The following is a 24,892-nucleotide window of genomic DNA, read 5'->3' on the forward strand; positions in this document are numbered from 1 at the left end:
TTGGAAAGTTACATTAAGCAGTATCTGAGATGATGTGGGCAGCATTTCAATTCTCAGATGTTTTAGCTCTATCTCCCACTCAGCGATTAGTTATAGATGGTGGCCAGGGCAGAGCTGACAGACTATAATGAACTGGGACACAGACATACACACACACACACAAGGTGTTTAACTGCAGTTAATTTAGTCCACAGGAGTGGAGAGATTGTTGTTGTGTGCTTTCAGTTGATGCCGACTCACAGTGACCCTATAGGACAGAGTAGAACTTCCCCATAGGGTTTCCTAGGCTGTAATCGATAGCATTTTTTTTTTTTTTTTTAAATCTTTACAGAAGCGGATCACCAGGTCTTTTCTCCTGTGGAGAGGCTGGTGGGTTTGAACCTCTGACGTTTTGGTTAGCAGCAGAGCTCTTAACCGTTGCACCGCCAGGGCTCCTTAGTGGAAAGATTATATGTATCATAAATGACTATTCAGCAGTCAAAGAGTCCACACATGTGCACTTCACTCACAATAGACTCATATTAGAGTCGTTAGAGGTTCCTGAAACTCTAGGTTCGTGGAAGGCAAGTCCTGTGTGGTAGCTTTGGCAGCCCTTGAGCCTAGAGTAGTGTCTGGCATAGAGAAGAGAAGGGGATCAGTAAATGCTTGTTGAATTGAATTGACTTTAGTTCAATCCTCCATTAGATGCAGGAACCCTTCTGAAGTACTTACTTAATCTAGCAGTGACCTGGGGTCCTGGGTGAAATTTCATCTGAGTGCTGAGTTGTATTCATTTTAATTTAGCTGAGACCTATGTTTAGCAATGAACACAGTTTACACACAACTTCAGAGTGTTTTGTTTGATTTTAGCATTATAAGCAACTACAAGGATCGTCTAGTTTAATCCTCTCTCATTCCTGTCTTGGAGTTTGTTCATTTGATGTGAGAAGCATCCCGTGGCCATATTTCACATGGTCTTCTTTAAGGGTCTCGGCTTTTACTTGGTAGAACATTTAAAGGTTCCCAGTCTTCCTTCTATGGATCTTTCTTTCCAGATCTCTCTTCTGGAGCCATTCAGGCTGCTAACCATAAAACATTTTAAAAACACCATTAAGTTTGGGGAAAGCTGCTTGCTACTAACTCTTTAGAAAAAGTTTAATATGTTTTTAAAAGGGATTCCAGTCTCAGCTCAATAATCTTAATTGAATTGTAACTTCTAATTGCTTAGGAAGGATATACACACCTTCAGTTTATTGATCTGAGGCTCATGGAGTAGCATTAGAGCACTGCATAATCAAGTAAATTTTGTTCAGTGTGTAGCTTCCATTCAAATGTCAAATCCATAATCTTACAGAAAGTTTATGTCAGCATTAATTTTCTGTGCTATAAATACCTCAGGGCAACTTCTCATCTTTCCCCACACTCCCAGAGGTCCTCTCCTCTCCATACTTTTGGCAGAAGAAGTAAATGCTTCCTAAAGAGGATCTCATGAGGGAAAAAGGAAAGGTGACAAGTTGGCTGCTGGGTCTAACTCTTCTGAGCAGGGCATTCCTAATACTCTTTTTGTTTTGGTCTTCGGACCTCTGGGAAAGAATTTCAGATGGGGAAAATGGTTTTATCCTACCCAAGTTAGACAGTTTGGTTGGGGAAATAATTTTCTTTTTTTCTGAATAAACTTCACAAAACATCATAAAATCACAATGCATTGTACATTTATTCATAAGCCCGTCTTAAGTTTTTCCACAAATGAAAACATTTCCTTACATTCAAACATGAATGGTAATTTAAAACTGGTTTCACGGAAGCTCATGTTCAGCCATTCTTTCTCAACCTCACCTAATTATTAAATCTAAAGGCAAGCGAGAGAGCCATTTTACTGTCCAGTGCTGATATTCTTCCCTCCCTGCATGTATGAAGTGGATGCTGCTCTCATTTGGGAGCCCCACGTATTCAGGAAGGGAAAAATATCAAAGGCGAGTCTCCAAAGTGAATTTGATTAGCACTTCTGAAATTATATAAAACGTTGGAAAAATACTAATGTATATTTTAGAAAAAATCATGTGCTATATTTCCCCCACCAAGGAAAAATTTGGTAAGGGCACTGTACGTAATTTAAAGGGTAGCATTCATTTATGATATGCAGTTAATTTTATTCTTCAAGGCAAAATGTTGTTCTTATATCACGTCTACAAGACCCACATCTTATAATTTTGAAAAGATGCTGGCCGTAGGCTATTCTGGCGTGACGTTTATCTGACTTTTATCCATTGTGATTCTAAAGGAATTTTCAGTGGCATAGAATCCTACAGGATTAAAGTAGTTTTTGGTGACTGATCTTATTAAGAATGTAACATTTAAAGATGGTATTTTAAGAGTAATTGAGTTTTATGAGAAAAGCATAAAGTCTGATGGAAAATCTGATGGTATTTATAATAGACGTAGGCAGGCAGAGGTAACTGGAATGCGGATGTTATCCCATTGTAAAGTATAAGCTTACAAAGTCAAGTACATCACACACCAAAAAAGGTAAATTAAATCCCTTTAAAAGTAAAAAAAAAAAAAAAAAAAAACACTAAATCTTATATTATTTATTGCCAAGAAGTATTACATAACTATTCTGAAATTATTTTTATTATTATCAATTGTTTTTCCCTGGACATTGGGTAGCAGAAGACAAAGGAAATCGAGGTAAATTAGGCACATGGATAAAAAAAAGCATGTAGTCATTTTTTTTTACATTGTAACATATTTTGCAGTAAGAGTAAATAAAAATAAATGTAAACTCAACATAGCAAGCATGCTGACACTAACCAATTCTTCACGCCACTGTAAAACTGTAAATGTAATATCACTAACTAAGAACTTAGTAATGTTTGATGTACATAGAGTACGTATAAAACAAGGTTATTTTTATGTAAAGAAGCATTTATAAATTGTTATCTGTTTTGATTAACATATAAGTGTACTATATAAAAACACTTTGTAAGTGCAGCAGATATTATAATTATGATGTAGAGTTATTGTCTTTAATGATAAATAGTGTAAGCTGATTAGAAAAAAAAAACCTAAACATTTGGCTAAGCAGTAATTCTTCCGTTTTTAACTAAACTTTTCTGCTTTATCACTTTTACGGGAAGGTTTTTATTGAAAAATTAAGGCTAAACGAAAACCAATTTATTTTTAGAATTTATTTTTATTCCCACTAAACCTTTTTTTTTTCCAACTTTCTAAATTATCTTTCCTTTAGCTTGTAGTGAGTTTTGTTGAATACTAACGTAAGTAGCAGCAGTAACATATGAGAGCATACTGTACGATGGGTAGCTGTATGACAGATACTGCTTGCTTAGCTCTTAGAATGTTGAAGGTAACTATTTAATAAACCACTGTTTGTATTCATAAATTAAAATGTTTCCTCCCCCACATGCAAAATTAAACAACACACATAAATAACCATTACCATTAGTTCACAAACATATGCTACAGACCATCTACTATATATTATTTTATAGCTTTTCCAATGTAGTTTAGCTAACATTTTAGAAATATGTATTATTTCTAAATTCATATGCCTGTTTAAACTTCATTATCTCAAATGATACTGACAGAATGTCGTGAAACAGTATCATAATATACATATAGACATTATTTTGATGCAATAAACATGTGATTTTTAAGACTTTCTTAATAAACACACATGTTTATTCTTTGCTAAAACATGTTTCTGCAAGTGCCATACCTATTTTTTGCAAGTTTTTGTTTGCCTGATTAAGACAGTCCTGCTGAAATCATATTTTCTTTTGAAAGCTCCATTAAATTAGGAATAAAAACTCTTTCTAATTAGACAAAGTCGTTGTTTTTCCTTCCAGGAAATCTCTCCTTCACCAAACTGATAAACTGTAAAACATGGGCTTGGCACTGAAACATGCATTTTTATATTTTTGCTCCTTATTAACCAGATAACACATGAGATGCAATGAAACTTCCACAAAATAAACCCTGTATTATTGGTATCTCTGAGCACGAAGCTACGTGACCAATACGAGATCGGTAGACACTGCTGGTGTGGCTATTGCATCTTATGTGGGGTGTATCTGGTGTTTTATTATTTGTTTTAGAGTGTCATTTCAATGTAATGTGCTGTTCTTTGTGTCTTTGTTGTCTCTTTTTTTTCTTTGTCCCCCCAACAGCATTTTGTCCCGCACAGGGAAGAAGGAAAACCAAGATGCCTCCAATTTGACAGTGCCCATGACCATGTGTCTTTTTCCTGTGCCATTCCCACTCACCCCATCTCTAAGACCGCAGGTCAGTTCCATCAACCCTACTGTTACTCGCTCCCTCCTTTACAGCGTCCTGCGAGATGCTCCCTCTGAACGCGGCCCGCAAAGTCGTGATGCTCAGTTGTCAGACTACCCTTCTTTGGACTATCAAGGCCTCTACGTGACTTTGGTGACTCTCCTGGATCTAGTTCCTTTACTACAGCATGGCCAACACGGTGAGCATCTGTTTGAAACCTATGATAAAAAAAATACATGTATATTTACGGAAGCTGAACGCAGGGCTTGGAGGCTGTTGTTGTAGTAAGTCGCTTGAAAGGTCTTTGGGTGGCTACAGCTTTTCTTAGACTGAGCCGTAATTATGGTGTTTCCCAGCCTATCATTTTTGCTGTTTCATTGCCAGGGGGATGTTATCCAAGTGGGCTTGTGTTGGCGAGAACAAGGCGGAAAAAGGAGGAAGAATGCAACAAGAAATTACTCCCCACCCCCAGCAGGATCTGCTTAGCATGTGGACTCTTGTTTAGATTCTAATTTGGGGACTAAGATTTTAAAGTTTACCCTCCCTCCCCCCAGAAAATGGAAGAGGCAGAGCTTGAGGAACGGGCTCTAATTCAGTGACTAGTTCTGTGACTTTGGGCGAATCACTGAATTTTGCTGGGATTCCTTTTTCCTGACTTCAGGAGGTTAGATGAGACGAGATTTTTAAGAAATCCAAATTTAACCAACAATCAATCGTTATTGCAAAGTGTCAGCCAAGTGGTACAGTGCTATGGTCTCTCTCCAGTGTTAGTGGTACCTTGGAGAGGCCACTTAGAGCATGGTTCTTTTCTTAATTCTTCAGGCTTTCTACCATGTGTCTTTAGTCGATTTCCATGGTCTTTCTTGCTTACCAAATCCTTCAGCCCTTAAGAAAAAAGGAGTATAATTAATATCTACTGCTTAACTACCCGTTATTGTTTTTGAGAGGCTCAAATAGATAACCATACAGTAAGAAAAGGAATTTTTGTTTTTTTTTTGCAGAAAACATACTTTTTAAACGTTAGCGGCTTAACTTTAAAGTACTGATAATTTGGTCCCTAGAAGTATGATAACCAAAATTTTACTGGATAGAAAAATTGGAATTTTGGGGAATGGGTGCGTGGTGGGGTCATTTGCCTTGTAGTTACAGCTAACTCTTCTAAGGCAATGCTTAATGATTTATCTAGTACAATGTGTTCCTAATTAAAAATTTTTTTTAAAGAAATCTACTTTCATAAAAATGATGAAATAATGATTATTAGTTTTTTTTCCTTATATTTGTAATTCTGTGTTATAATGAATAAAAAAGTACTGTAGAAATTTGTGAAGTCATTAGTGTATAATTCTGTAGCATCTTAACCCTAGCCACTTTTATTGTGCTCCTATTCCGGCTCAGAGCTTAATGAGATAAATCTTTGAAAAGAAGGCTGCCAGAGTTTACTGTGGCCCTAAGCTTGGCAGTGACGAAACACCCACCTTTTCTTTGGATGAGCCTGATCCTAGGGTGGCCCACTGCATCAGGGGAGCGGTCCTGTCTTCAAAGCCCCTTGTTTAAGATAAAGCCATTCCATTTGGTTGGTCGCAACCTATTTAATTCCAATTTGTGTGTAAGTTATGACAATTCAGGAGGATGATTTATATTTTTCTTTTATACGTACAACTATTCTGCAAAAACTCTGGTGGTGCAGCAGTTAAAAGCTACGGCTGCTAACCAAAAGGTCAGCAGTTCAAATCCACCAGGCGCTCCTTGGAAGCCCCTTGCGGGCAGTTCTACTCTGCCCTTTAGGGTCGCTATGAGTCAGAATCGACTGGACGGCAATGGGTTTGGTTTGGTTTTTGGTTATCTATGTACTGCGTTCTATATAATAGAGGTTAGAAGATAGGAAAAGACTCACTATACCATCCTTTGGAATTGTTCCTTCTCTAGGTGTGGTCTGAAGAACATCAGTACCGCCTAGGGAGCTTGCTAAGTTGGAATTCTGGTTCCCATCCCAGGAATTCTGAATAAAGACCACCAAGGGGTGGACCCTGAGGACCTGAATTTTCAACAAGGCCTCCTGCACACTGAGCTTGAGAACGACTGCACTATAGCTAGAGGCTGCATCCTCACACTGCAGTCAGTGTGGCGTAGAGGGAAGAGAATCAGGCAGTGTGCCTGCCGCAGTTTAACTGCGAACACTCAGGTCGTCTCAGACAATCACTTCCCCTCTCTAAGCCTCCATTTCCTTATGTGAAAACTACTCTCGGAGGGCTCTCAGGTCCCTTTCATTGCTAATGGTCTGTAATTAGGCTAAAAGGATCAGGTAATGCAGAAAGTGATGAAGCACCTTCTAGGCACAGCCTCAGCTAATTCTTAGTAAGGCATCTGTGAATTTTCCACTTTGTCAGTGTGAGCACCAGGTTGACTTTACCCTCGCTGCCCACGGAGCAATGTGGCCACGTCCTCTCCGTTGGCAGTTAGGGTGCCTGTTGAGAGATGGCGGTCAACTTTAAAGACAATCAGAAATAACACTGGGAATCAAAATAACACTAAGAAGGCAAATCTGCTGCAAAACAAACATGAGTCTCACCATTTTCTGTTATAAAGGATATGAAAATGATCTAAGTCTTTATTGTCAAGTCTTGGCTTAGGACCTATATACATCGAGGTGGAGAAAAATCAAAATATACAGTGCAACAGGATTTGGTCTAATTGTATTCTAAAACTAAAATAATTACTTTTTTTTTTTGCATGTCCTCTATTTTTACTCCATGTGCAGGTAATAATACTAGTAACAGTGATAACATTAACAATAATGGCTAATATTCGTGGAGCGCACATTTTGTACTATGCTAAGCCCTTGACATTTATCTCATTTAAACCTCCTAACAATGCTAATAAAATGAGGTGGGCGCTGTTATGCTCCACATTGAAAAAATGTTGACAGAAAGATCATCATGAGGTGGTGCAGGGCCACATGGGATCAGTTTACAGTTCCGTTTTTCTGGCTTATCCTGACTCTACTGCTGTGCTGGCAATCACCCCATGGCCCCATCTCCAGTTATTGGAACACTGTGGTCTTGTTGATGGAGCAGAAATGCTGCTGTCAGGTGCCATCGGATCAGTTCTGAGTCATAGCGACCCTGGGTACAACAGAACGAAAGAGCACAGAGAGCCTGGTTGTATTTCCAGTCCTGCCTTGACTTTCTAAAAATCTAGTGGGCAAATAATTTAGCGTTTTTTTTGGGGGGGGGGGGCCTCAGTTCCTTATGTGAAATGTAGTGGGGGTAAGAATGCTAGGGGGATTGAAAGATTCATGATCACATGGAAAGTGCTTTGAATTTATGAAGCCAAGGAGCTATATGAATACAAAACATTACTGAAAATTGATAAGGTGTTGAAGAAAAGCTATGTAATAGGGATTTATATTAATGTATTCATCAGTCATTTATTGAGCAACTGCTGCATACATAGTATGCTAGACTAAGCAGTATGTTGCAGAACTCTTAATAGGATGGGAGGAGTAGATGCTTACGATAGTTTAAACCACTCATAAACATCTAAAATCTAAAATTAACATATTTTGCTTGTGGTAAAATGTTCAGTGACTGATTACTCAATTTTTTTTTTTTAGATCTTGGACAGTCAATATTTTATACAACTACATGTTTGCTACCCTTTCTCAGTGATGATATTCTGAGTACTTTGCCCTACACGATGATATCAACGTTAGCTACCTTTCCTCCATTTCTGCACAAGGATATTATTGAATATCTTAGCACATCTTTTCTACCAATGGCTATATGTAAGTTCAATTTTCCCTAATCCTAGGTTATTTTTGTGTATTGTAGTAATGGAAATTGCTTTTGCTGTTATAGGCTCTCTAGATTTTCAAGATTATAATGGAATCACTTGTTATGCACATATGCTATGATTTAAATTCAGTCATTGCAGTATGCATATTACAGTGAAAATCAAAGAAATGAAAGGCGATATCACCTTACAAGCTGTTTTATTCACATGGTTTGATTTTATAGAACAGGAAGAAAGAACACATTCAGGCACAGTCTGTATTTCCTATGTATAAATTATGATGTCTTTTGCCACTTAAAAAAAAAGGTGGAGAGAGCGTTGCCTCAGATGTAGAAATTCTTACTTTTTGCATCTAAAGGTACTAGGGTGTGATGGAAAAAGTGGCATGAATCCCTACTCTGTCCCTAACTTTCAGTGTGACATTGAGCAGCTCACGTAATTGAAATCTCATCTGCAAAATGATGATAGCACCAGCTTTCCCTCACCGAGATGTTGTGATGATAAGTTAGTAAAAGTTTATAAAAACACTTGGAAAGAGGTTAAAGCCTACAATTCCTGTGCAAGGTGCTATTATAAACATGGAACTGATTGGAATTTTATTTCCCTTTTATAGACTTCATTCTGCAGGTGTTTCCAAGCATGACAGCAAAGAGAAAAAAAGGTTGATCAAAAATCCTTCTAAATTATTTTAAAAATAGATTATGAATCAATCATGTTTCAGTGAATAGCCAGGAAAGATGACGGGATCAGACAGCGTGAGATTCATATTATAGCCCTGAGACTTGCTGGCTGTGTAGTCTTAGACAAGTTATTTAACCTTTCTATTTCTTACTTATAAAAGAAAAATATTAATAATAGTTTCTTCATGGGCTTGTTGTGATAATTAAGATGATTAACCCAGAACATGGGTAAGGTGTTAACACAATGCTTGGTGTTCAATAAGTGTTAATTGACTTCTCTCTGCCTCAACTCTTGTTCTGTAAAAATACCTTCGTTGGCCCCGTTCATTCCTCGAGATCATTTTTACCGTTTATCTACTTAAAATCTTATTAAAGTTGTTTCTTTGTAATAACAGTTGGTAAATGTGTACCTTTTGAGCTACATTTACTTCTTTAACGGTCAAGTTTAATTTCAGCTATGGAATTGTAATTTTCATGCATTTAAGCATAGAATGACTTCTGCCTATGTTCTATAGAGACTGAAGGGACTCAGCAGACTGATTACGCTGTTCAAATGATAGACTGTTTGATCATGCTCTTCTTTTTCTTCTGTGTGGCCTTGCTGACAAGTACTTGTTTATGGATACATTCTCAGAATTGTGGTCATGTGTTTTTATAAGTTATGTTAACTGTTAAGTTTAGGCAGGGAAATACTTTTTTTTAAAGAATAACAGGTGAGGTCCATCTTTCTAATAACGAATCTAATTGAACGTATCCCTATTTTCTAAGAGTAAGTAATTTTGGGAGAGGTACGTCTAGAAGGCCTCTGAAGTTGTACTTTAGACTGATAAAGTACTGAAATGTCTGGAAATCTGTTTCTTCACACTTGATTATTAATTTCTACTTAATTAGAAAATAAATGCCCAAACATGCCTTGTAGTGGCCCTTGGCAACAGAGGAGAACAAAATGTTGAGTTTACAAAATTTGTGTGAATTTTAGTGTTTGTAACTTCGAGTTCATTTCAAGGTATGAACAGGTCACTTCATGTCTCTGGACTCTTTTTTTTTTTTTTGTAAATACAAAGGAGGGGTTTGGAAACATGTTCATTCTCTAAGGTAATTTTTGGCTTAATAATTCTAGGTTTAATAACATCAATCTTCTTTTATGTAAGAGGCACATATCTTCTTCTAACCTGGGAGTTGATCTGGTTCATTTGTTTATTTTGTTGCTCTAGTTTTAGTCTCTTAGCTCTGACTTTTTCTATTTCTCATTACTGTGTTGGTCGTTCAAAAGTAGGCAATCTTTGTCATCTTTAAATCTTTGACAATAAATTGTAGTTCCAACCTTTAAAACCAAATTTTATCAAATTACACGTGGTTTTTTTTTTTTGTACTTGTTACTTCACAAGGTAGCTATAAAGACACAGACGCAAAGACAGAGGGAGTCTGGTTCCAGATTCATCATGTTATAATGGGTTGATGTGATAGTATGTGTCTGTCTATTGTATCCACGTTGTACTCATTTTTGGTAGTTGTTTCAATGTCTAGAAATTCTGGCCAAAGCAAAGGAAGAACATTTAAGTTCTTCCAGAATATTTTTTATTTCAGGATTAATTAATGGTTAGGATAAAGCATGTTGCATTCTTGAGTATTGATAAAGGAAGTCATTAAGACAGAAAGGCTTTTATCTCTTTGGGGTGGTGTTCCCAATGTAAAACACTGTCAGTTATTCAGGTGTTAAATGATTGTATCATTAAGGACCTGAAAATGAAGTCCAAAACTTTGAAGTGATCTAATGAGGTGTTGCAGCTCCTTCAAATTAAGAGATCTGCATGTATATCAGCTATGTCCTTCATGTCATCTTTGTCAATAAACCAAGTCATATGCAATTATTTGCAAATAACTCCTTTTGAGGTTCTTCAGAACAAAATACATTTTATTTATGGTAAAAATTTCCTTTACCGTTTCTAACTCCTTTTGTAAATAAGATATACTTTCTATTTCATATGTGTAAAATGCTTTGTTTATAAAAATTATATTAAGGAATTACTAGTAATTGAAAAAATAATTTGCATTTCACTCTGGAAACTTCTCTTTTTCCAGTAAAAGATCTGTGATTTGTGGACTGTATTGAAATATGGATGTTTGGAAGATGATGCTTTGGTAGAGAAGAGAAAAAGCTGAGTGCAATGAGTATTCATTAATGTAGGCTGCATTAGTTTAAGAATAATAATAAAGCTGAACATTTATACCAGTTAGAGACCCTTCTTTTTGAAGGATTTGGACTTCGTGGTATCCTGGACAGTGTAGCCTCATCCAGTTTCTTTTCCAACTTCAATTTCCTCAAAAAGTTACTTACCTTCAGGAGAAATAAGGGGTCATTTAGATCTTCTCATTGACCTATAAGCAATAACAAAAAAACTTTTTTTTTTTTTAAAAAAAAATAAGCAATAGTATGACTTAATTGGCCATTGGCCCTGGGTCATCTTTTGTTTTACTACTGATGAGCATGCATGTTATCCTTCTATGATCTTCCAAAGACTAATAATACATAGAACGAAAGACGGTGAAAAACCAACACGATATATCGATGATATTAAATAATGTTTAATATATACAAGCTGTTTTTTTTTAAGCTAATGATTGTTTTTATAAGGTAGGCCTTACTATATTTTACAAGCTTTATTGTGGAATTGTGGAAAATGGTCCGGAATAGGAACCCAGGGAGCTGAATTCTAGTTCTTCAGCTGTCAGCAAATCTCTTAACCTCAACGAACCTTCGTTTCCTTAGCTGTAAAATGGTTGATAATCATAATGTGCCCTGTCTACATCCAGTGTTTGTTGTGAAGACCATGAGATCACATAAGGAAAGGCCTTTGAATATTGTATGTTGAATAAGTGTATTACAGACTAAGGGCATTGTCAAATCAGAGACATGTCAAATCCCATTGCAGCTAATCCCAGTATTCTGCTCAAATTCACACGTTGTCTTGAAATTTTATCATCTTAAATATTGCTTAAGAGATCATCCTCTGGAGTTTGGGATTCCCCTCCTCCCTTTTTTCGTATAACAGTTGCCGTAACTATTGTTACAGTTGTTTGCTGTCATAGAACCTGATAGAACACATGTGCAGTGTTAATGGACATTCTGCTTTTGTGACTTTTCATTAATCTACCAATCTGCAAATATTTCAATGCTGCACAGACTTCAGGGTAATGTTGTCTTGATCTTCCCTTTATGTTTAACTGATATGCCCTTCTGAAGGCATGGGTATCTTATGCTCAAACCCTATCTCATGGGATGTAGTTACCTCTGCCTACACAAACTCAAGAGCTCAGTAGAGGAGGGGCACTTATTAACCCAGGCACGGCAGCACAGGAAATGGTTCTGTCATATGGATGAACGGGCACTACAGTGTTTCTTCTTCCCAGGTGACTCCTTTACCTTTGCTCCCTAAAAAAGTATGAGGCTAATGGGGTTTATTTAAATATATCCCAATTCAGATAACTTCATACCATTATCTTTCATCTAAACCACTCCACTAGCTTCCAAACTGGTCTCCCTCTTTCTACTCTTAGCCCTCCTACAGTCAACTATCCACAGAAGAGCCAGCACTACCCTCCAGGCATGTAAATCAGACCATGCCACTTCTCTGATCAGAACCATCCAGGAGCTTCCCATCACTCTTAGGAGTCAAATTCAACATCCTTGCTTGGCCCACAAGGCCTTCTATGATCTGGCCCCTGCCTACTTTTCTTCTTTTATTACTACCTCTCCTTTTGTTCATTCTGCATTATCCAGGTTGGCTGTTGTGTAGTTTTTTAGAAGGCACCAAGCATGCTTCCATGCTTTTACCTCTGTCTCAAAGTCCTTCCCCCAAAGAGTGACATGATTTGCTTCCTCTCTTTAGGTCTCAGCTCAAATATCACCTTTTCCCAGATGGCCTGTCTTATCCTTCTACCTAAAAGAAGATCATTTGTCACTTTCTAACTATCCCCTTGCCTTGCTTTGTTTTTCATCACAGGTATTTGTTTACCCTTTTCTCTAGAACAGCACTGTCCAGCAGAACTTTCTGTGATGATAGAAATGTTCTGTAGAATTCTATGCTGTTGGTTACAGTAACCACTAGTCACGTGTGTCTACTGAGCACTTGAAATGTGTCCAGAGTGATTGAGGAACTGAATTTTAAATCTCATTTAATTTTAATTAATTTAGATTTTAACAGCCACGTGTGGCTCCGACTCATGGTGACCTTATGTATAATAGAATGAAATGTTGCCTGGTCCTGTGTTATCTTCACGATTGTTGGTATGTTTGAGTACCTTGTTGTGGCCACTGTGTATTTTGAGTGCCTTCCAAATACATCTTCCAGCGTTCCATCAGACAGCGTTCTGTCGTGATCCGTAAGGTTTTCATCAGCTAATTTTTGAAGTAGATCACCAGGGCTTTCTTCCTGGTCTGTCTTATTCTGGAAGCACCATGGGTGACCCTGTTGGTGTTTGAAATATTGGTGGCATAGCTTCCAGCATTGTAGTAATACACAAACCACTGTAGTATGACAAACTGACAGATGGGTGGTGGCACGTGTGGCTAGTGGCTACCATATTGGACAACACAGCTCTAACATCTAAGCCCTGTGAGTACGAAGACTTGTCTGTCTTGCTTACTGCTGTATCCCCAGGATCTGGAACAATGTTTGGCACATAAGGGGCACTAAAAAAAACCCGTTCAATGAATAAGTGGGTAGAACGTTTGACCTGGGCTATAGTCCTAATAATTATATTGGTGATCTCACGTGAATAATTTGATCTCTCCTTTATAAACTGTTTTTTTTTTTTTTTTTACCATCTACATACTTTTTGTGAGAATCAAAATTGAGCTCTACAAGATAGTACAGTAGGAACTATACAACACAGTAACAGATGAAGACATTGTTACTGCTCATGGGAGAGAGAGGATGGTGGTAACCGTTGTTCTCATGCCGGGAGGATCAAGGAATAGGTCTGAAAACTTCTCATTGTATTTCATGAGTGTGATAGTAAGTGTGAAGTATTCTTATTTTGATTAATTCTCTTTTTTCCTTCTATTGTATATGTTTTTGGCTTCATACACCCTCATGGGAACAAGCTGCACATCTGTTTACATCATGCCTTTTTAATAAGATTCAATAAATGATGTGTGCCTGTGCGTGTTTATTAAATTAAAATTGTGCTGATTTTATTGAGTCTGTCAGAGGGCTAAGAAATTGCAGGGCACCGTCTGTTTATATAAGTATTGAAGCCGATTTCCTTGGGCTTGAGCCAGAGAAATGCTTTTGGCTTTGTGACTGACCATACTTGAGGGGGAGTGTAGATTTGTAGGGGTAGGTGGGACATCCAAAGTCACTGAGCTATTTGGGCCATTCTTCAAATAGACTTTACCTAAATCATCTGAGACATTTGGGCAACTCTCCCATTTTTAAAGGCCTCCAAGGACAGTGATCCTTAGCTTCCCTTAATAGTAGTTTTCAATGTTTAGAAATACTTATTACTAAAAAATTTGAGATGGATTTAAACAAAGGTGAAAACATTCACCCCAAAAGGAATGGCTAAAAAATATTTGATATATTTTTCTTCAATATGTCTGAGTCTTGACTTTTTTTTTTTTAATTGTGGTTTAAGTGAAAGTTTATAGCTTAAGGTAATTTCTCATACAAAAATTTATACACATTGTCAGGTGACCCTCGTTGCAATCTCCACAATGTGACAGCACACTCCCCCTTTCCACCCTGGGTTTCCTGTGTCCATTCAACCAGCTCCTGTCCTTTTCTGGCTTCTCATCCCACCTCCAGTCAGGAGTTGCCTATTTTGCCTCATGTATCTTCTTGAACTAAGACGCACACTCCTTACGAGTATTATTTTATGCTTTTTATGCTTTTTAGTCCAGTTTAATCTTTGTCTGAAAAATTGGTTTTGGGAATGGTCTCAGTTCTGGGTTAACAGAGACTCTGGGGGCCATGTCTTCTGGGTTCCTCTAGTCTGAGTCAGACCATTAAGCCTGGTCTTTTTACTAGAATTTGAGTTCTGCACCCCACTTCTCTTCTGCTCATCAGGGACTGTCTGTTGTGTTCCCTGTCACAGCAGTCATTTGTGGTAGGCAGGCGCCATTTAGTTATTCTGCTCTCAGGCTGATGGAGTCTCTGGTTTATGTGGCCCCTTTGCCTCTTGGGCTCATGTTGACCTTGTGTCTTTTGTGTTCTTCATTCTCCTTTGCTCCAGGTGGGTTGGGACCACTTGATGCATCTTAGATAGCCGCTTGCAAGCTTTTAAGACCCAGACGCCACTCACCAAAGTGGGTTGCAGAACATTTTCCTAATAAATTTTGTTATGCCAATTGACCTAGATGACCCCCAAAACCATTTTTTTTTTTTTTTAAAACAAAGGGCTCAAAGGGCGTGCAATTGTTCTTTCCATACCTGGACACCTTACTGAGTGTTTCATTTCTTATTTCTCATCTGTCTAGTAGTATTTCTCAAAGGAGAAGGAGATGCAAAGCCAGCTTGCTTCAGAATCACCAGATATGCTTATTAAACATGTAACTTTCCTGCTTCTCAAACTGATTGAGTCAGGGTCTTTAGATATGCGCCCCAGGAAACTGCATTGGAACAAACTCCCTGGCTAAAGTTTGAAAACGCTGCATCTTGTTCTTTAGAATTTGGCTCAAAGGCCCTTTTCCTTGGTAAATCCACTTTACCATCTAAGAGCAGTGAGGTGATCTCTATATCTTTGTAAAATTATTAGTACTCTTATTAATTTGTATTGCATAGCCAAACTAATTTGTCTACCTGAATATCACCTGCTTGGAGGGTTAGTGCGTAGCTAAGCTAGCAAGTGATTAATAAAAGTGAACTAAGGTAAATGGAACTTAATTATAGCTCTGTTTTGTTTGTTTGTTTCTGCAAAGCTGTGGTTGAGTCCACTGTCCATTATGGTGTCTAAAGCCCTGTAGGTTAAAAAAAAAAAAAGTTAAATTTATTTTGTCTGCTCTCACTTTTTATTAGTATTTTAATGGTTCTGTTATACATGTGTTTTACTATAAGTTTTTGCTTAATCCTTTTGGATGTAGGTGAGATGTAACCTCCACATATTGTACTTTTATGTAAAATGAAATAAAAAAGCAGATTTTGAGCTTATCTGCTTTTTTTTGTTCCTGTTGTTGTTGGCCGTGTTCATTGTGTGTAGAAATTGAGAGCTGGCTTTTTGAGGGTGTTATACTCTTTATAGGGAGCCCCTGGGTGGTACAAATGGTTAAGCAGCTACTAACTGAAAGGTTGGTGGTTTGAACACACCCAGAGGCACCTTGGAAGAAAGGCCTGGTAGTCTGCTTCCAAAAGGCCACAGCTACGAAAATCCTACGGAGGTAGAATTGACTTGATGGCAGCTGGACTGGATACTCTCTACACACTGTTCTGTTCATTCTTTCTTTACAATTTCCTGTACAAGGCCAACTAGAAGGAGAGGTTCCTCCCACTTCTGCAACCATCCCTGAGAAAAGAGGGGTCCCTTTTTTATTTGAGCCTTTGTAAAGTCTCTCCTGTTGAGACCATCTCTCAGTTACTGTGTTTGGAATAATAAAGTACTTTCTGAAGACAACTTATTATCCAAAATGCCCTCTGCTAGTGCTGGTTCTGAATGCTTACAGGGGCTACCTGATACAATCTATTAAAATAAAAGAGATGAAGAAATTTAATGTGGTGTTGGATGTCATTGTAAACAAGCCATTTAAAGATCCAAGCAGGACAGTAAGTGATTATGCGATGGAGATCACAATTACACATCTGTAAGATGAGTTTTGAAGAAACCAACTTGATTTGTGACTGAACACTTGTGGCACAGGATAAAATGTCCAGGAACAGCATCAGTCACAGATTCAAAAAGTGTTTTATTTCAAACAAGACAGATGACTGTGATGACGGTAGGCTCCGGAAGATTTTAAAAAAGTGGTTTTCATGATGATGAAGACGCTGAGGATGGACATATTGTGAAGGTTTGAGTAAAATTGTTTAATGATATGTGAGAATGGAAAATAATTTTTAAATTCATGTGTTATTTTTATAATTTGTATGCATGACTAAATTAATAAACTACCAGTTATAAGTTGTATATTTCATCTGTATCTCTAAAAGCTGAAACATTCAAGCTGGGTTCAGAACCCTTTTATTTTCACTTGTCTACATGCCTGTATGTTTGGGCACATAGAAAATTTTCTTTTCTCTTTCTTTTCCACCTAGATATAAACAGCTTGGGAGCGGAGGTTGTGTCTAAGTACAACTGTGATTAAGCCATTATACCACATTTTGGCATTTTTTTACTTCTCTTTGTAGATTCCCACTAAGTGTTTGCTATTGACGATGACAACTGTAGCATTTCATGCCAGGACAAATTCTGTGGTTTTATTTGTGCAAAAATTCCGTTGGTTTGGTTGGGACTTTAAAAAAGTGTCCTTTCCGCTCTCATGCACTATGAAAATTTGCAAATACATATACAGATTAAATTGTCTAATCAAAACACTTTTGGTTCCAGTGGGTTCGTCAAGGAGAGAAGGCGTTCCTGCCCATGTGAATCTCTCTGCATCATCCATGCTAATGATTGCAATGCAGTACACATCCAACCCGGGTAAGTAGCCGGTGGAGGTGCTGGATTAATCCCCAAACCAACAATTAAACATCCAGCAGATAGGTAGACATTCTCATGGGAGAAGGACTTCTCTTGTTTGAATAAACAATTGGAGATATGTTGGAAAACAGACTTGAGCTGAAGTAGATTTCCCTTGTCCATTGCTATTAGTAGTAATCTTGCTGGCCAGTGATTTTTTTTAGAATGTTCGAGGACACAATTCAGGACATTGACTGGAAGTTAATGGAATAGAAGTATTGAGTGGAAGAAATACTAAATTAAAAATATAAAAAAATCACCTGCAGTTCCAACAGCCAGAGATAACCACTGTTAATATTTTTGTGAATTTGCTATTATCGTGCTGCATGAGGATCCTTGAGCATAAACCTTTGACTACCTTTCTGATTATTCCCTTAGAATAAATTCATAAAGGAGGGATTACTCAGTTAAGGAACTTGAAGAGCTTGAAAAACTTTCAATACTCCCACTGGTTGTACACGAAAGTACTTGTCTCACTGTACCCTCAGAGTCATTGAACATTATAATAGGAATTATATAGAGCTGGACGGATGAAAAATAAGATTTCATTGTTTTAATTTGGATTTTCTTGATTCCTAAGTGATGTCAGTTTAAAAAAAAATTTTTTTATTGTGCTTTAAGTGAAAGTTTACAAATCAAGTCAGTCTCTCATACAAAAATTTATGAGCACCTTGCTACCCACTGCTGACCCACTGCCGTTGAGTCGATTCTGACTCATAGCGACCCTATAGAACAGAGTAGAACTGCCCAGTAGTTTCCAAGGAGCGCCTGGCGGATTCAAACTACTGACCTCTTGGTTAGCAGCCATAGCACTTAACCACTACGCCACCGGGGTTTCCAAACACCTTGCTATATACTCCTAATTGCTCTCCCCCAATGAGTCAGCCTGCTTCTTCCCTCCAGTCTCTCTTTTCATGTCCATTCTGCCAGCTTCTAATCCCCTCTGCCCTCTCATCTCCCCTTCACATAGGAGATGCCAACATAGTCTCAAGTGTCTACTTGATCCAAGAAGCTCATTCTTCACCAGCATCTTTTTATATCCCATTGTCCAGTCCAATACCTGCCTGAAGAGTTGGCTTTGGGAATGGTTCCTGTCCTGGGCTAAGAGAAGGTCTGGGGGCCATGACCACCGGGGTCCTTCTAGCATCAGTCAGACCATTAAGCCTAGTCTTTTTATGAGAATATGGGGTCTGTATCCCACTGCTCTCCTGCTCCCTCAGTGGTTCTCTGTTGTGTTCCCTGTCAGAGCAGTCATCAGTTGTAGCCGGGTACCATCTAGTTCTTCTGGTCTCAGGCTGGTGTAGTCTCTGGTCAAACAATTTTTTTAATTGATTTACTTTGCTCCTCATTCATCAGTATAATTGCAGATGAACTTTGGGAAATTGAACTAAAAGTTATCACATACTAAGATAGGAACTCAGTTTTTATTTTTGCTTATTTGTAAAATTTTGTGGCACTGCTTTCTACCTTCTACTTAATTACATAATAAATAATATTTGAGCTTTTGACTCAGGATGAGCAAACACAAAATTTTATTTTTTATTGTTGTTTTATTTTATTGAACTTTAGATGAAGGTTTACAGAACTAGTTTCTCATCAAACGGCATACACATTGTTGTATGACATTGGTTAACAACCCCACAACATGTCAACACTCTCCCGTCTCAACCCTGGGTTCCCTATTACCAGCTTTCCTGTTCCCCTCTACCTTCCAGTCCCTGCCCCAGGGCTGGTGTGTCCCTTTAGTCTTGCTTTTTTCCCATGGACCTGTTCAATCTTTGGCTGAAGGGTAAACCTCAAGAGTGGCCTCATTACTAAGCTAAAAGGGTGTTCTGGGGCCATACTCTCAGGGTTTCTTCAGTCTCTGTCAGGCCAGCAAGTCTGGTCTTTCTTTTTGAGTTAGAATTTTGTTCTATATTTTTCTCCAGTCCTGTCTGGGACCAGCTGTTATGATCCCTGCCAGGGCAGTCACTGGTGGTAGCCGGGCACCATCTAGTTGTACTGGACTCAGTCTGGTGGAGGCCATGGTAGCTGTGGTCTATTAGTCCTTTGGACTAATCTTTCCTTTGTGTCTTTAGTTTCCTTCATCCTTCCTTGCTCCTGAAGGGGTGAGACCAGTGGAGTATCCTAGATAGCCGCTCACAGGCTTTTAAGACCCCCGACACTACTCACTAAAGTAGAATGTAGAACATTTTCTTTATAAACTCTGTTATGCCAATTGAGCTAGATGTTCCCTGAGACCATGGTCCCCACAGCCCTCAGCCCAGCAATTCGGTCCCTTGGGGAGTTTGGATGTATCTATGGAGTTCCATGGCCCTGCCTTGTACAGGCTGTGCTAGTTTCCCCAGTATTGTGTACTGTCTTACCCTTCACCAAAGTTACTGCTTATCTGTTAAGTGTTTTTCCATCCCCACACCTCCCCTGCTTCGTAACCATCAAATATTGTTTCTTTTTGTATGTAAACCTTTTCATGAGTTTTTACAATAGTGGTCTCAAGCAGTATTTGTCCTTTTGTGATTGACTTATTTCACCCAGCATAATGTCCTCCAGAGGCATCCATGTTATGTGATACTTCACAGATTCATTGTTGTTCTTTAGTGTTGTGTAATACTCCATTGTGTGTATGTATCACAGTTTGTTTATCCATTCATCTGTTGATGGGCATCTAGGTTTTTTCCATCTTTTTGCTATCAAACACAAAATTTTTATTTCAAAGTCTTAATGCTTCTGAGCCTGGAGTGTTGTCTTGTCAAATATCAAAATCCTTTATGATTATTATATGAATCTAATCAAAATATATGAAAATATTTTATGGGAAGTTATATCATATTTTACTCTGGCTTAAAGGAACAATAAAATACAATTAATACTTACTATATATATATTTTTTCATGTTCTGAAAAAAAAAACCCTTCATTTAGAATCTAGTTAATTAAATTATTATCATGAGGGTTTGATCTTACTAAGTTGGAATGCAGTCAAGGAGGGTGAGTAAAGTAATGGGTTTTGAGGTTAGATATCTCTGAGATTAGAGGGGGGTTCCCATCTGAACCCATCCTCTAATGGCCAGTTATTGTAACCTTGGTCTCCTCATCTATAAAGGGGAGACAATTCTTCTTACCAAAAATCAAACCAAACCCAATGCTGTTGCGTCAATTCTGACTCATAGCAACCCCATAGGAAAGTGTAGGGTTTCCAAGGAGTAGCTGGTGGATTCGAACTGCTACCTCTTGGTTAGCAGCTGAGCCCCTAACTACTGTGCCACCTGGGTTCCAATTCTTCTTGCAGGACTTCTAAAATGTTATTTTGAAGATTAAACCAGTTAGGTGTACATACAGTGCTTACTCAGCATAGAAATGGGCACATTCTACACTCTCAATAAATAGCAATGCTAACCTCTCTACAATTAGCCATTTTCTTCATGGAATTGAACTTTTCACTGGAAAACCATTGTAATCAGATAGAGTTACTTCTGTGATCTCCAACCAATAGCTTCATTTGTTCATGAGAGAATGTTCATAACCTGATTCTATGCTAGAAATTATATTTGAGACCCCGAAGTAGTCTTATGATATGGGAAATTGTTAAGAAGTAAGGATCTATCCACCAAGAACTCTCCGGGACCAAATAGTGAAGGGTATTATTCTTCATTTCAATTTTTGTTGGGAGAGGCCACAAGTGGCAGCTTGGTCCTTGTAGCTGATTGTGTGTAAAGGTTACAGCACAGTCCTTGCTCAAATATCAGGCTTTCATTGAGTAACTCCTTTTCACAGGGTTCTGCACTAAGGATTGTGAAAACCACACAGAAATGTAAGATATAATGCTTGCTATGGAGCTTATGTCTAGTTGGGGAGATTAAGCATACTCATAAATTGTTAATTAACAATGTAACATAGTATGTGAAAAGTACTAAAAAAATATTACACCAGTGCCAGCTGCTGTTGAGTCGATTCCGAATCATGGTGACCCCATGGGTGTCAGAGTTGCACTGTGGTCCACAGGGTTTTCAATGGCTAACTTTTCCGAAGTAGATGGTCAGGACTTCCTTCCAAAGCACCTCTGGGTAGACTCGAACTTCCAACCATTTAGGTAGTAGCTGAGCATGTTAACTATTGGCAGCATCCAGGGACTCCAAATAAACACTATGGACAGTGTTAGTTTATCAGAGAAAGAGAACTCTATGGATCGAAGTGTCCAGGAGAGGCTTCATGCCACTTGAGCTAAGTATGGGTCTTAAAATATAGATAAAATTTTGATGGAGCATATAAACGGGGCATTCTGGGAGGGGCAAGCATTTTAAACAAAGGGACTTCTCAGGTCTGTCCAAGAAGCAGTCAGTGAACTGCTCTGAACAAGGTTTGTATAGCAGACACTGTAACATGCTATGTAAGATAAAGTGTCCTGGCTCATTTGTACTTGAGAATTCAGTGATGGCTTAAGAACAAGATTCCGATTCTAGAGGACTATTCATATAGTTGGCAAATAGTCATTGAGTATCTACTCTGTGTCATCACTGGGGATTCCATGGTTAGTGAAGCAGAACTGACTCCTGCCCATACCTCATAAAGCTTATGATCAGGTGGAGGACGAAAACATTAAACAAATAATTACAAAAATGAGTGTAAAGTTTCTACTGTGACCAGTGCTTCAAAGGAGGTATGTTGTGCTGGGATTTTGCATTTATTGAGAAGGACAGAGAGGAAGTCACCTTTGGTCTGAGAACTGAAGGATGAATAGCGACAAGAAGGCCTGCAAGGGAGGCAGGAGTGCAGGCGGCGGAAATGGCACATGTCAGGAGGGAGCTTGGCAAGCAGGTGGGTCTGAAAGATCAGGGTAGCTGGGGCTAAGACAGAGAGGGCAGTCTGGTATGAGATGAAACTGTAGAGTTCTGTGGGCCAGAACATGCAGAATGTTGTGGGCTCTGTTAGGGAGCTCTGTCTTTATCTCAAGTTGAATGGAAAGACACTACAGGGCTTTTAGTGTGTAGATGTGAGTCACCCTGACTGCAATTGAGAATGGTTTGAAAAGAAACCAGAATGGACATAGATTAACAAATAACGAGATCACTGCATTTGTCTAGGCATGTCAGAGATGGGGGTGATTGAGACTGAGAAAGGTGGCTGTATCTGAGAGCTATTTAGAAAGTAAAATTGATAGGCCTTGGCGACATATTGGGTATGGTGAGTTTCTGGCTTGTATTACTGGATGCATGGTGGTGCTCTTCACTGAGAAAGGAGACTCTGGAAGAAGACCAAGCTTTTAGGGGGAAGATCAGGAGGCCTATTTTGGACATGTTGTGTTTGAGGTGTCTTTGAGACATCCAGGAGAAAATGGTAATTAGATGGTTTTATGTGGTCTGGAGCCCAGAATAGAGCTCTGGGCTAGTGGCAATAAATTTTGAGCCTATATGGAAGTGTTCAATGCTCTCCATTGAATTACATATGGATGGCAATTAAGGCTGTACATGACTGTGAAATTGCTTAGCAGAGAGCATAGAATGAAAAGAAGAGTTGGTCTATAGCCAGGCCTTTAGGAACTCCAACACAATGGCCCAGTGGAAGAGGATGAACTTGCCAAAGAAACAGCGATTTTGTACCTGTTAGGATGTGGTTGGCTGACTAACAGAGCCTAAAACTACAAGAACATTTTTTGTTTACTTAATAGGGAGTCTTGAGGATAGCTCCACAATATCAGGGTGCTGAGATGGCATCTTTGTGTTTCTCTTGGATGTCCCTTCATGTTTGTAAGATGGATGCCAGAGTGGAGGTATTATATCTGCACACAACCGCATCCTGAACAGGTAATATAGGATCAGGGTAATTAGAGAGAAGTCTCCTGGTGTGCCTCTTTGCTTTTATCAGAGAAAAAAGTATGTCCCAGAAGTTCCCTGGCAGATTCTTCTTCAGGTCTTACTGGCCAGAATTGAGTCACATGCCAAAAGGTAGCTGCAAGGGAATCTGAGAAAGTGAGTACCTCCTTTTTGTAGTCTGTATAGTGGGAGATGGACAAGGAAGAAGGGGGTTGTTGATAGCAGCTGAGTAACAAACAACAGTTGCCCACAGGTGATATTAGACTATCATGTAGTGAAGGGAAAGAGAGAGAGTGTTTTTAAGAGGAGATAGTGGACAGCAGTACTGAATGCTGCTGAAGGGCCAAGTAAGGAACAGATTGAAAAATGTCCATTGGATTGAATGACGTGGAGGCCACTGGTGACTAAAGTGAGACCTGCTTGATGGGGTTAGATGATAGATTAGGGAAGATATCAACAGTCATCAAACTAGGGTGAAGGTATCTCTCTTCCCCAAGTAAGCCTAACCAAATCAAGAAAGCTTGATGTTGTGTAGCTTTTTAAAATACAAGATGGAATGGGTGATCAAACGATAAAACTTCCATTCTAATCCATCAATCTGTCACTTGCTATCTGTCTGACCTGGGCAAATTATTTAACTTTTCTAAGCCTCAGTTTCCTAACTGCAAAATGGGAATAATACTTCATATGGTGGTGGTGGTGAGTTTTTATGGTAATGATGATTTGATCCTATTGAACTGCTTCCCCCTCCCAGGAAATTCTTAATTATATTGATATAAATTTGTGTTATAGAAGTATGATTCTTAGGGATTTTTCTTAACATTTCTTTTGTTAATATGATGAATAAAATGCTTCTTAAGGATCTTGGAATAAAGTTTGATAAAGTCAAGGGCTTATATGATTTTTGAAAATGTGACTGTACAGAAATAGTCATTCTAATTTAATGATTAGAGTAAAAAAATGATATGAATGTAGTTCTTTATATCTAAAGGGATGTTTTGTCCAGTATTTATATTTCATGGTAATTACATTTTCTTTATTACAGTGTATCATTGTCAATTATTGGAGTGCCTCATGAAGTATAAACAAGAAGTCTGGAAAGTAAGTTTTGGGCCAAATTTAACTCATAGCCACAAACTTAATTTATATAATATAGTAAAAATTGTTTACATACTAAAACTATGGTTTAGGTCAAATTTTTTGATATCTTATTATTTTGGTGTGGCATAGCCTATAATTCCTTCCTTAGTGATTTATTTTTCATCCAGAGGAGAATGATACTTTAGGAACACAACGTTTTGACAGAAAAAGTAACTGAATGTATCTTCTTTTTGGAATTTAGCAGGTATTATATTAAGTGACAAATAACTGTATTTAATCTGAAAGGTTGTTTGAGAATCTGTCTTCTTTTGAATAGTAGATGTGAACTGTTAAGTAATGTATTTTAAGAAAATATTTACAAAAGGCAGTGTTTGGCAAAGTGGTTTATGCTATTATAAGATTTTTCTTTAGCATTAATCTGATTAGAAAGAATTTGTTAAAGGTAGTATAGTTTTGGACTCCTCTTGGGGGGCTTATATGCAGAAGGACCAATAAATAAATAATAATAAATCCATAATGCTTTGGTGTGAGCTACTCTATGAGGCGTGCCTGGACCGTGAACTCT

General features: G+C 38.2%; 1 protein-coding gene across 3 annotated transcripts in view; it reads left to right on the top strand.

Moving 5' to 3' along the window:
• Nucleotides 1-7,953: 7,953 nt before the first annotated feature.
• Nucleotides 7,954-24,892, top strand: part of UNC79 (unc-79 homolog, NALCN channel complex subunit) — a 202,209-nt gene continuing 185,270 nt past the window's right edge. For 2 of the 3 annotated variants that reach the window (XM_064292905.1, XM_064292906.1), the window contains exons 1-3: nt 7,954-8,056; nt 17,286-17,378; nt 24,272-24,327. In XM_064292905.1, the coding sequence (XP_064148975.1) occupies nt 7,969-8,056; nt 17,286-17,378; nt 24,272-24,327 (237 nt within the window). In that variant the 5' untranslated portion in view covers nt 7,954-7,968. The remainder of the gene's footprint in view (nt 8,057-17,285; nt 17,379-24,271; nt 24,328-24,892) is intronic. The other variant, XM_064292907.1, reaches the window with a different exon arrangement.

The sequence above is a fragment of the Loxodonta africana genome, chromosome 10 (assembly GCF_030014295.1).
Source record: "Loxodonta africana isolate mLoxAfr1 chromosome 10, mLoxAfr1.hap2, whole genome shotgun sequence".
In the NCBI taxonomy this organism is placed as follows: domain Eukaryota; kingdom Metazoa; phylum Chordata; class Mammalia; order Proboscidea; family Elephantidae; genus Loxodonta; species Loxodonta africana.